At 35.8% G+C, this 12,309-nt stretch overlaps 1 protein-coding gene across 1 annotated transcript; it reads right to left on the bottom strand.

Moving 5' to 3' along the window:
* Positions 1-1,341: 1,341 nt before the first annotated feature.
* Positions 1,342-9,336, bottom strand: LOC129240237 (splicing factor 3B subunit 3). Its single transcript, XM_054875909.1, has 11 exons — positions 9,164-9,336; positions 8,638-8,878; positions 8,041-8,406; positions 6,721-7,195; positions 6,321-6,655; positions 4,904-5,211; positions 2,737-4,711; positions 2,443-2,514; positions 2,129-2,188; positions 1,876-1,933; positions 1,342-1,579 (listed from the first exon to the last, which is right to left on the bottom strand). The coding sequence occupies exons 2-7, from the start codon at positions 8,861-8,863 to the stop codon at positions 2,738-2,740; spliced, it is 3,684 nt and encodes a 1,227-aa protein (XP_054731884.1). The 5' UTR covers positions 8,864-8,878; positions 9,164-9,336; the 3' UTR covers positions 1,342-1,579; positions 1,876-1,933; positions 2,129-2,188; positions 2,443-2,514; position 2,737.
* Between the last annotated feature and the right edge of the window lie 2,973 nt (positions 9,337-12,309).

Genomic DNA, 12,309 nt, shown 5'->3' with positions numbered 1-12,309 from the left:
ACTCCAAACATTTCTGATCAGTGCTGGCATCGAGACTAACCCTGGACCTGAAGTATATTTCTCTTGCGTTTGCCAAAGAAAGTTTCACTCGAACTCAAAATTGGTTAAATGAAATCAGAGCAACGTGTGGTGTCCTATTAAGACTTGTTCAGGCTATTAAGATTCATAGGAAGTGGACCAATCGGTTTGTAAGCATATGTTGTGGTAGCTATAAAGCGCCCACAGCCTTCTCTAAGTACCTCATTTGAAATCTCCACGGTTCCCCGAAGCTCACCACTGCAGCATAAATCCACCTCTCGATACATGTATAACTCCCCACCTTATCTTTTCTATTTAGATAGATTTATTATTGAGATCGTATAAAACCACGCTCACTTTTTATATGTTTGTAATAAATTCCCGTCCGTTAATCTGATGTTTCAAGCTACAACATGAGAAAAGTTTAAATATTTTTCAAATTTCGCCAAGGCACCTGCTGCTTACTGTAAAATGAAGTAAAATTGCTAAATGATGAACCCAATAACTGAAATACGGCGATAAAAAATTGATTCACATTTCACGGTGGTAATAGTTTACTAGATATTCGGCGAAGTCATAATAATGTTGGCGAGCATTTCACATCAAACACTTTCTAGTAAATTGTTGTTAAATCTCCAAATTGCATCGGCACAGTATTAGCATTGATATAACCCACAAAGAAAGGTTTCATGTTCAATTGCTGTATCATCTCTTTGAATTCTCTACCGGCTAACTCTTCTGTATCACAAGTGTTAGATAGAAGAGATTGACGATTGGCGAGATTGAATGTTATTCTGCTGAGTTCAGATGAGTGATTTCGACTTAATTCCTACATTAGTGCGTCGTCAGAAGGTGTTGCGTTGATTAACGGATCTTTACTTTGAATCGTGGCTGACTGTATACTCGTTGCCTCGCTTTGAATATCATCATCGTCTTGATTACAGAAATTTGAGCTTGTTGTTTTTCTTGTTTCATCATACAATACATAACTTGTAAATCTCTTTTAGCGGAACACTTCTGCGAATATTGTGTTCATCTTACTAATGCTATGTTCACAAAAAAAAAAAAAAAAAAAAAAATTACAGCATCAGATTCCGAAAGTTTATTTTCCCTTCTAAATGCAGATTGAATTTAATTATTTTAGAAAGGTAGATCGCCACACATACATGGGGATCTATTTGATAATTCAAGGGGCATTCTCGCCTTTCTGCTATACATATAGACTGCAATTTCTACGTCGGTCGGTTCTACATTACCGGAACGAAACGGATTTATATCCGACCAAGGACTTATATGTATGAAAATTAAACACATTCTTCTCACTTTTACTTTTTGTTTATATTAATTTAATAAATAAGTTAATTTTATGTTTTGTTCAGTCGATTCTAACCTATTACATTTTTAGAAAATACTAAATATTGTAATAATAAATGCTCAACTAATTATAGCGAGCGAGGCTTATCATCTAAGAACTATTATTTAGACTAAGATTATTTATCTTGAGATGGGCAGTTATGAGTGGTTGTTTTTTCAATAAAAATTTACAAAATTCTTTTGAGATCTGCAAAGAGTTCAAGAAAATTAAAAATCATTAGTTGATTCAAAAAAATTAAAATTTGTTTTCTTCAAATACAATTATCAGAGAAAAATTGTAATCAAATAAATTCATAAGTCTAACATATTTCGGAAATCATCATAATATTTAAACAAAATAATTAGAGTTCACGAATATTACTATTTGTTGTATTTGCTCTATTTTGATAATGTATTAGGAGAGTAAAGCCAACAATAAAATAGAACAAATACGGCAACAAATAGCACATGTGGGCTCCATAAAAATATTTAAAAAATTATTACCTTTTGATGATCTCAGCCGATTCCTTAGATGTACTTTACATTAAAGCCGATTAAGAAACTGCAAGAAAATGAAAATTTCATTGTTAAAATTATAAATATTTCAATTAAAGTATACATCATATCAAATACAGAATCAGTTAAAAAGTTTACACTAATCAAATATTTTCATAGGTGTCCCAAGGTAAATCGTTGCTCATCATAGATTTAAACCGATTCAAATGAGATGTGTATGCACGTATGTGTTTATACTAACCTAATAAACGCCAATCGAAGTATGCATGGATGATGAATTCTGCGAAGGGTAGTAACTTAACTGCAAAAAAAAATAATAATAATAATTTAAATAAATGCCGAGTTTATCCAGTATTTTATCAAAATATTACTATATATTACACTAATCAGTAAAAAATATTTACACTAATCACAGACTTCATAGGTGTCCCAAGGTAAAACTCTAATCATCACTAAAAATTAAATTTGACATCACAGAGAAGTACTTTTTTCCAGTATGCCCAGTTTAATTGAAGATTCAAAGAACAAACAAAATTAATTATATCATTGACTTACGTCTATCTGAATTTATAAATGTCTTTCTGGATCTGCACGTTGAGTCATCAAACCAACCAGTATTTGAAATGCCTGCAAAATAAGAAAAGTGTTTATGAGTACTTTGAAAGAAGTAAACTACATGCATGCGCACAACCGATTGGTACTTAAATGAAAAATCAGTTATAAGTTCGGATTTGCTGTAATCATTAGATTTCAGGTTCTAACATATGTGTCTAAGAACTATGGTCATCACGTCAATAATAAAGAATTTGTAAGCCGTAGCGGAAATTAATTATTTTTCTATAAACCCACCTTAAAAAGCGTAGCGCGTGCGTATATCCTCCAGTTTTTTGCATATCTGATTCGGAGTTCGGAACATATCGCTGGCAATGCTCTTCTGTTTGGCCGGGTCAATAGACAAATACTGTTCGCATAAATCGCCATCTAGCACATTTTTCACGGTATAGTATGAACTTCTGTAACTCAAATGATCGCGACCACATAGTGGCGGATTTTCATTGCGCATATGCATCTCCAAATGTTGGAAGAAGTCGAAGTCCTCGCGACTGGTAAATGGTACAAAAGCACCGACGGTACCGCTAAGTGTCGCATATATTAATGCTTCGGAGCCACCAGGTATTAAAGTAGCTTTCTGCAAGGACATTATGATTTCACCCACATGAAAAGAGGAAATATTCTCCGATTTTTGTGACGCTCCAGATAGCAATCCGCGGTCCCACAGCGATTTAGTGCCTGTTGGATCCTCATCAACATCATCCGTTACAGAGTGTGGCAATCGCTGCACACTCATATTGCCGAATTTATCAGCGATGGCAATTGTATCGTAGTCCAATAAGGTGGTAGCAGTTACCCAACGTGGATGTGTGTCATCTGCGAAAATAATGAGTTGATTTTCTGCTCTCTTATATCGTACAAAGAAAACTGATTCTTGTACATCCGACACATAGACGCGGTGTCCCATTGCCTGTATATTGACAATTTGATATGGAATGTGTTTATTTTCACACTTGCGAAGCAACTTCTTTTTTCCCAAGTCATAAATTCGTAATATCCGACCACAACCTGCCAATAATCGTCCCTGGAAACTGGCCAATGCACCCGGTACTTCATCGATTTCGGTGCGATGCATAAATTCTACATTCGAGCAGGTGGGATCAATTTTGTAAATGTCAATACAACCACCATTCGTTATGCGCGGGTTTAGCTGCAATTCTTTAGCCACACCAAGTGCCAAGTAATATCGACCATCGGCAGCAATGTTGAACTTGAGAATGCACATGGACATGATTGCTTCATTTTGCACCAATGGTATTTTAAAAAATGTATGCCCATGTATAGGGTCCAGTCCACGTATTTGCGAAGCCCACAAACCCAAACCAGCTTTAGGTGACGAGAAAGTTTCCTCAGGTAAAACTTCGCTAATAAATGCATTCGCCATTTCATTGGCCAACTCGCGTTCCTCATCGCCTGCAGCCATTCGCATTTCTTCTGCCATTTGCTGTTTACGTGCGTTTTTTGTCTCATCTGTGTATGCATTGTGATCAGTTTCCGCAATAATCATACGACCCGTATCTGGATGAATAGCAAAGGCGCGTGGTGTGTATTCAAGAGGAAAAGAAACCTGGTTAAACACTGCGCCCAATTTTTCCAAAGCCAAAATGCGCAGCGTATTGGTCGAGATGGCAACTACACCTTCGCTACACTGTTCACTAGAGAATCCCGAAGCATATTCAAGGGTTTCATAAGATAATGGTGTTAGGTGGAATCGATTTTGATGATAGTATGAGAGCCAAGTGCGACTAGACATAGCAAGTACAGCTTCCGAGCCTTGCATCCGTATTCGAAAGAGCTTTACTGGTCGAGAGCCAAGATAACGAGTACGCGTGTCAGCCAAGTCGCCAGATACCGGGTCTAATACAGTACGCAATAGCACACCATTACTCAGACCAATATTGAGATAAATTGTGCCCTTTGTAGAAGTGTTGGTAGTACGTTCACCGGGTTCATCATTTGCACCACTTGTAGTACTTTCTGTATGCCCCATTTCGACTATGCAAAGCGACTCGGCAGGTGATGGCAAAGCTTGCATAGAGCAGGGTGAAAGACAATCATTTGGATCTAAAGAGATGATGCGTACAGTGTTGTCGGCCAAACCAACAGCTAAAAACCACGAGCGTTGTTCGCCCTCCGGTACTTGACCGAGAGCCATACACATGATTTCATTAGGCATTTCCGAACGCTCAGTATATTCGTTCAGTTCGCCAGTCTGTAAAAAAGGAAATTTACATGAAAGGATTTTTTCGGGAAAAGCAAATGCAAATTTTATTATTGGTTGGGTGTATTCAGCACTGCAGGACACAAAGTGTCTCAACATGATTGTTCTTTATCGTGTTTTTGTCATCATTATGAATGTTTTATGTTTTTCATCAGTATAAATTTAGAATATATATTTACTTACGGCATCCATTTCGAAGTAAACTAGCTCTCTTCCTGACAGCGTGATAACCACTTGACGCTGATTTACGGCACATTTTGTAATTGATTTCTTTCCAGGAGCTTTCCATTCATTCACGCGCTTATCAGAACGTATATGACGTATACCATCGGGATACACTTGAACCAGAGCATCATCACCCAAAGAAGAACAACTCAAAGTGGGAGTGGTTCCTAGGAAACCACTGTCTGTTACTTCTTCAACGGTCTCACCAATGCTTAAAACCAGCGTAGCATTCACAAATGACACTATTATATAAGCGTCGAACTCGTCTGCAAAACATAAATTAAAATAATAGGAATGTATCGAGTAATACGAGAATTTACTGTTAAATTATATATCTGTCGACAATGAATAGTCAGATAACCTTAGTTTAATCAAATAAAATCAGTTGAAACACGGATATGTAACATCATATATATTCATTGCCAACAATTTCTAATCGCTTTGTTTAGTATTTGTATTTTTACGATATCAGCTTAAATCCTACACTGATAAAAATCAGTGATTTTAAATAATGTTGCCTTACCTATAATTGTGGTGCTATTTAATACAATTTAACTTATCGTACACATGCACAGTTCTATATCAGATGTGTATGTGTATATAATTAAATCATTTCAGTTTAATTTTATGCAAAACTCGACAGTCACGTCGACCGGCACAAAACAATGCATGAGTTAACCGCCTGAAATAAAAAAGAACTGGTGTTTGATTTTTACGTTTTTCTAACTTGATTCCTTTGCATTTAGGATTAAAATTTTGTGTTCTTGAAATGATATAATGGAGCAGGATGGGTGAATAGGGTGAGGAGATGGTACTTTTTATACATAAGCATCAAATACACCAGCTTACATTAAAAATAATGACAACTATAGGCTTAATACAAACAATCCACACAACGCAAAGGCATTCAAACAATGTCTTTTACGGTGAGCACGATATATAATGAAGATAAAAAAGATGTCAATGTAAACTAATTAGTATTTAGTTGAAGCATTAAGTTAAATATATACTAATAAAAAACTTCGATTTTAGGTGATGGCCTAAAATTTTTATTAAATAAAAGCCTTCGATTAGGTACTAAAAAAATTGTGCTCAAATTTGAATGTTTAGCTTAGCACTATACACGAAATCATGCTCACCGATTTTAAATGTAGTTTTGAAAGACTAATTCAATATTTCAAAATTACTTTATACATACTCCGATATGTGGTCAAACTTTTGAGCACATTCGTCGGATTGAGAGGAAATTTTCTTTGCATATATTTTACACTTACATAAACATACGCACATAAATTTAAAAATGACCTATCTTGCATTTTCGTTTTGAATTTCTTATACCAGGGGCATTATAATATAAAAACGAATTCATACTAACCATCAATTCGCTTCTTAACCGTCCATACAGCGTTTGGATTTCCGGGTAGTTCTGATACAGCCATTTCACTAACTTCTAAGCCATGTCGCAGGACACGCATTGAAGAACGAGGTCCTCTGCCGCACAACACATAAAGTTGAGGGGTGTCTTCGTTGGCCAAATCAGCAACTTGTGACGAGACTATAGGTGCAAAAGAAGGCATTTCGTCAACCATAACGAGATTTTTTAATGGTCGCGGCGCAAAAAAGAACGTCTCGCCTTCTTCGAGTGGCATAGCTGAGCTGAATTCAGGTTCATCGTCGTCGTCTCCAAGATGAGCAATTTGATAGAGATAACTACAATTAAATGTCATTTAATATTGACTTCTTAATGTTCTATATATGTTTTTTTTATTCCTTACTGGTTGCAAAATTCACAAGCTACAAACAGGAAACCAGTCTTCAATACACACATGGCAATAGCTGGCGGTACAGTATCGAAATATTTGAGTTTGATCTCAGATACAACATCATCATCTGTTTCAAGAGTTACTTTGAATATATCACCCTGTTCGGTCTGCACCAAAAAGAAGTACATGCTCTTTGTACGATGCGTAGCCGAACAAATGAATATCATCCCACGATCGGGATCATCCAAATCATTTCGCCGACGTGGTATAGGACAGCGAATATCATGCTGATCCCCCAAATTTTTATATGTAAGATAATTTTCTGAACAAATCAGTACTCCGGATGGGCCATCATTGCCACCCGGTACAGATATTAAGAAGTTTGCGTGTTCCTCAAGTGGTTCAGAGTACTTGCGTACAACATGATTAAGACCCAGATCCAATTCATAGAACGTCAAAGTCTGCTGCGTGCGCTGTGCAGCTTCGCCTAAAATTAAAAAGTGATTTTCAACATAACTCAAAGCTTCTCAATGATTTGTACGATTTTACTATAAACGCGTATAGACCAGAGGTTAATAGTTTTAAGGAAGAGTTGATTATTTGTACTGAATTCTTTAAGTTGTCTTACAATAAATTAACTAAAATATTCACTATAGACATTTAAAAATTATTCAAATGAATATGTGCTCAACTATTTGCTTTATTTACAACATAACAGTTAAATATTTGCAAGATTATAATATAAACACTAAAAGAGCGTCATTACAGCAGCATTCTCCAAATACAGGGAATGTTTACGCTGTTACAACAATATTTTAGCTCTTTGACAAACCAAATGAGATGTACTCAATGTTCTCAACTGTCATATCTTGAAAAAACGAAAATTCACTCTGGATTATATATGCTAGCTATTACTATTGTCGGCAACGTATCAGTGAAGTATTTGCAAAATAAATTAACACAAATACCAATGGTTCAGAAGCCATTATTACTATTGCACTTTGCCAAGCCAAATGAGATGTGTATAATCCTCTCAACTGGCATGTCGTAAAAGTGCAGCTCTTTGACAAACCAAATGGGATGCGCTCAATGTTCTCAACTGTCATGTCTTAAAAACGTAGTCCCTCTGGATTATATGCTAGCTATTACTTTTGTCGGCAACGTATCAGTGAAGTATTTGCAAAATAGTTTAATACAAATACCAATGGTTCAGAAGCCATTATTATAGCACTTTGCCAAGCCAAATGAGATGTATTAATCTTCTCAACTGGCATGTCTTTAAAAGTGCAAAATGAAGAAAAATATGTATTACCAAAATTATATCATACAAACCTGTAGGATCATTATCTGCTTCTTCGTAGTCGATTTCTAAGCATGCAAATAATGGATTATCAAAACCGACATCCACTCCTACCATATGATAGGTGAGCGTATTCGATTTATGTGCTTCCAAAGGCGAGGATATTGTAAGACGAGCTTGCGTATCACGATTGAGAATGTAAGCCAATTTCTGTTTCTCCACTGCACCTATCATAACAGCACGTCCTTTAGGATCTATAGCAAAATATTGTCCTGGCACGATACGCCGACAACCAGATTTGCCGAAAGTTTCTTGATGCACTTTGTCTAGAGAATTCTTGGTAGGATTATACTCAAGAATAACAATTCGTCCAGAATCGGAGCCAACGACAATGTAATCTATTAAGAAAAATAATCTGTTAGGAATATAATATAGCAAAAACAGCGATTTTGTTTCTCAGAGTTTCAGTTCAATATGCTACAAAGCCATATCAAATGCGACGCCGAGCTATTTGCTATAGCACATAGACGTTTATATGTTAGTCTTATTGAAGGATTCAATAGAATATGAAGCTTCAATAGGGATTCGTGCACATTTATATTAATAAATCGTTTGCGATTAAAGCTCACCTTTAGTTCCTCCTGTCAGTCTGAAAGACATCAAGGCACGTATACACCCAAAAACTTCTACAGACAAGACCGTGTGTACTTTTCCCGTATTCGAATCTGGGCGTACCAACTCCAAGGATTTCCCACGAGAGAGAATCACCTCCTGCTGTTTTCCACCAGAGAAGTTCCCATGCACGGCATGTGTAATGCCAGTGCCTTTTTGTAAGGTTAGATTGTATAGATACATATTTTACAACTTCCCCTAAAAACGAAGAAAAATCAAGGTTATAATTTCATTTTCATTTTTTTTTCTTCTTAGACAGATTTTTCAGTTGTGCTATTCGGGAATACCATGGTTACAGTAAGAAAATTCGGTGTAACCTAACGATGCAAGTGAATAGCGAACTTTTTCATTTAGCACGTTAAAAATGCGACCAAAGCGCGGACAATTCCGCGTCTCTGGAGATACATCGTGCAAAAATTATTCCCCGTCTTCCTTGTTAACAAATAACGATTTCTCCAGATATATTTGACATTTAACTATTACCTTCCGTCCTTTTTTTCAAAGGATTTGTTCATTTGCATATGGATGCTACTCGATTTAATTAGCGTACAGCCACCAAATCTCCATGTTCTTAAAATTAAACACAGAAATATCCACCAAAGCCATGAGATAGTACTAAACACCTCAAAGAACGGAATCGAAATGGACGGAAACGAAGCAAAATGAAGCGGGGAAAGCAAAGCGAACACCGGCGAATTAATAAAAGGTGATTAAGGCCAAGGCGAATTGAGTACCTTAGGTGGCGTCTTCTCAAAATGTTGCTTTATTTTTCGCGATTTTGACAAGTCTGACATCAGTTCTCTTTCCAATATAAAACAAACGAACAAAACAAACAAAATAATGACAAATTACATCTTTGTGAAAATTCAGTAAATGGCTTGGTAGTTTTGTGATTTTTAAACTAATAAAACTAATGAAACGAAGTTCTGTGTGTTAAATTGTTAGAGCATAAAATAATATAATGCTTCCAAACGCAGTTTTTCTGCGTTTTTGAGCGGATGACATCGTAGCAAGGAAGTGTGCGTGTATGTGTATAATTTCTTGTGTTTGGTTGGATTCTAGTACCTAAGAATTTTAAACGTTTAATAGCATGATTCAATTGAATCATGCTTTGTTTGTATGTATTGGTATGTGTACATTCGTATGTTTACATTTGCTTGCTGATTTTGGGATAAACGCTAAAAAAACACTTTTTCATGAATTTATTGTATCGAAACGGTTCAAGTCAGTTTATTAAAAGTTGTTGCATATTATAAAGTAACATTTCAAGAATATTTGATACAATTTTCATGTAAAAATATTGCAAAATGAGCGAATTTATTTTATTTATTTATTATTATTAAAGTCAAAACATACAACCATAGGTTATTTTTACAATGATTGACCTTAAGAATAGTTTACATAAAAGGATTAACAGTAAAATAAAAATTAAAATTAAAATTAAAAGTAGTAGTAAAGAAGTATAAGTTGGAGAAAGTATTAAAAGGAAAGTAAGGTAAAAATAGTAGTAGCAGGAGTAGGGATTAATGGGAAGAGATTTAAAGTACATTCAGCAATTTTCGGCAAGATAGCGAAGCAATTTATTTTTGAAACACGAGCTTTCTTTTATACGTTTAATTTTGTAAGGTAAGGTATTCCAAAGACGGACAGAGAACACAAAGTATTGACGTTCAGTCACCAAACAACTGTATTTCATCGGGACTAAGTTTAACGAACGGCAGGACTTTGAAGGCATAAGTCGATCTTTGAGGTATCTGGGTTTCTGAGTGTTTATGATCTTGTGGAGTAAAACTAAACATTTAAACCTAAGTAAGTCGTTAAAGGATACGGAAGCAATTTTTTTCACAAATACTGAAATATGGTCATAACGTTTTTTACAGTACACGTATCTAGCAATGTTGTTATACAAAACATTAAGCTTACTACGACACACACTATCACAAGGAGTATATAACTCGCAACCATACAGTAACGTTGGTAACAAATACGTTTTAGCTAGTAGCAGTCGAGTGTTTACTGGTGTAAAATATTGAGTTGTCCATAAATTTCGGAGCATACCATAAACTTTGCCTATGACAGTAAAGATGTGGTTGCTCCATGTCAAAGTTCTATTAAATGTAATCCCTAGATTTTTAACATTGTCCACATATTTAATCACAGCGCCATTTAGTTTGACTTGTGTATAGCCATCGAGCTTGATATGTTTTTTGTAAATAACGATGCATTGGGACTTATCAGGATTGAGAATTAACCCATTTTCAGAAGCCCACTTGCTTGTGAGGCTCAAGTCAGAATTCATATTACTTATGCAAATATCAATGCAGCTAATGGGACAACTAACATATAATTGAACGTCATCAGCATATACATGGACATCACTATATTTAATCACACCGAACAAATCGTTAATGTACAAGACAAATAAAAGAGGGCCAAGGATAGAGCCTTGAGGTACACCTCTGGTTACAGGGAGAAAGTTTGACATGGTATTATCACTACATACGGCTTGTAATCGGTCACTAAGATACGTTTCTATAAGAGTCAAGGCCGACGTTTAAAAGCTAAATAAGTTTTTAAGCTTCAGAATTAAGAGCTTATGGTCTACGGAGTCAAATGCCTTTGAATGGTCAAGTAGAGTTAGAAAGGTCACATGCTTTTTGTCAATGTTGAGCCTTATGTCATCAGACACTTTTAGGAGTGCTGTGGTGCAGCTCCTACTACATCTAAACCCCGACTGCAATGTGTTCACCAAGGCGTTGCTATTCAAAAACGTGTTTATTTGGCGATGCATAATACGCTCAAGAACTTTGGATAAGAACGGCAGTATTGCAATCGGGCGGTAGTCTCCATTCGCTTTCTTAATAGGTATGATTTTGGCTTTCTTCCAAGAGTTGGGAAAGATTGACGTGGTTAAGACGGTATTCAGAGCATAGATAAGATATTTTAAGATCTTTGGTAACAGGAATTTTATAAATTTTGGATGAATTCCATCCAGACCGGCCGCATTCGACTTGACACTAAGTATGGACTGTACTACCTCACAATCATCGACACATTCAAAACAAAAAATGGACATCACAACGTTAAGATTAGAATTGTAATTGTCAGAACATATATTATTAACAGAGCCGGGCAAGCACACAAAATTCTCATTTAGTACATTTACATTAACATCACCTAAATCTAGCATAGGTTGATTTTTGTTCCCAATCCCGATCGCACGAATTTTGTTCCACGTCTGCTTCGAACCCACTGCAGTACTGAACTGCTGCTCATAGTATTTTAGTTTACTCAATCTAATTGATTTGTTAACATCTCGTCTGCAAGCCTTAACGATGTTATAAGTTTCTGAGGTTCTGAAGCTCTTCCATTTGCGATACGCTTTGTTGCGTTTGCAAATCAAGTGTTTAATATGGTTGCTGAACCATGGCCGGTTTTTATCAATTACTGGTTTGTGTATAAGTGGTACGAAGCGGTGAAAGAGCGAGCTAATGTTTTCTTCAATGAAGCTAATTTGCTCATTACTAGATATTAAGTTATGAATACATTCCCAGTCAATTTCCTCCACAGCCCCTTCAAGAAGCTCATAATCTATGCGTAGAAAATCACGGTATGAATAGTATTTAGTG

Source organism: Anastrepha obliqua, chromosome 3 (genome assembly GCF_027943255.1).
Source record: "Anastrepha obliqua isolate idAnaObli1 chromosome 3, idAnaObli1_1.0, whole genome shotgun sequence".
In the NCBI taxonomy this organism is placed as follows: domain Eukaryota; kingdom Metazoa; phylum Arthropoda; class Insecta; order Diptera; family Tephritidae; genus Anastrepha; species Anastrepha obliqua.
Note: the sequence above shows the minus strand (reverse complement) of the source record. Positions and strands in the feature narration are given on the sequence as shown.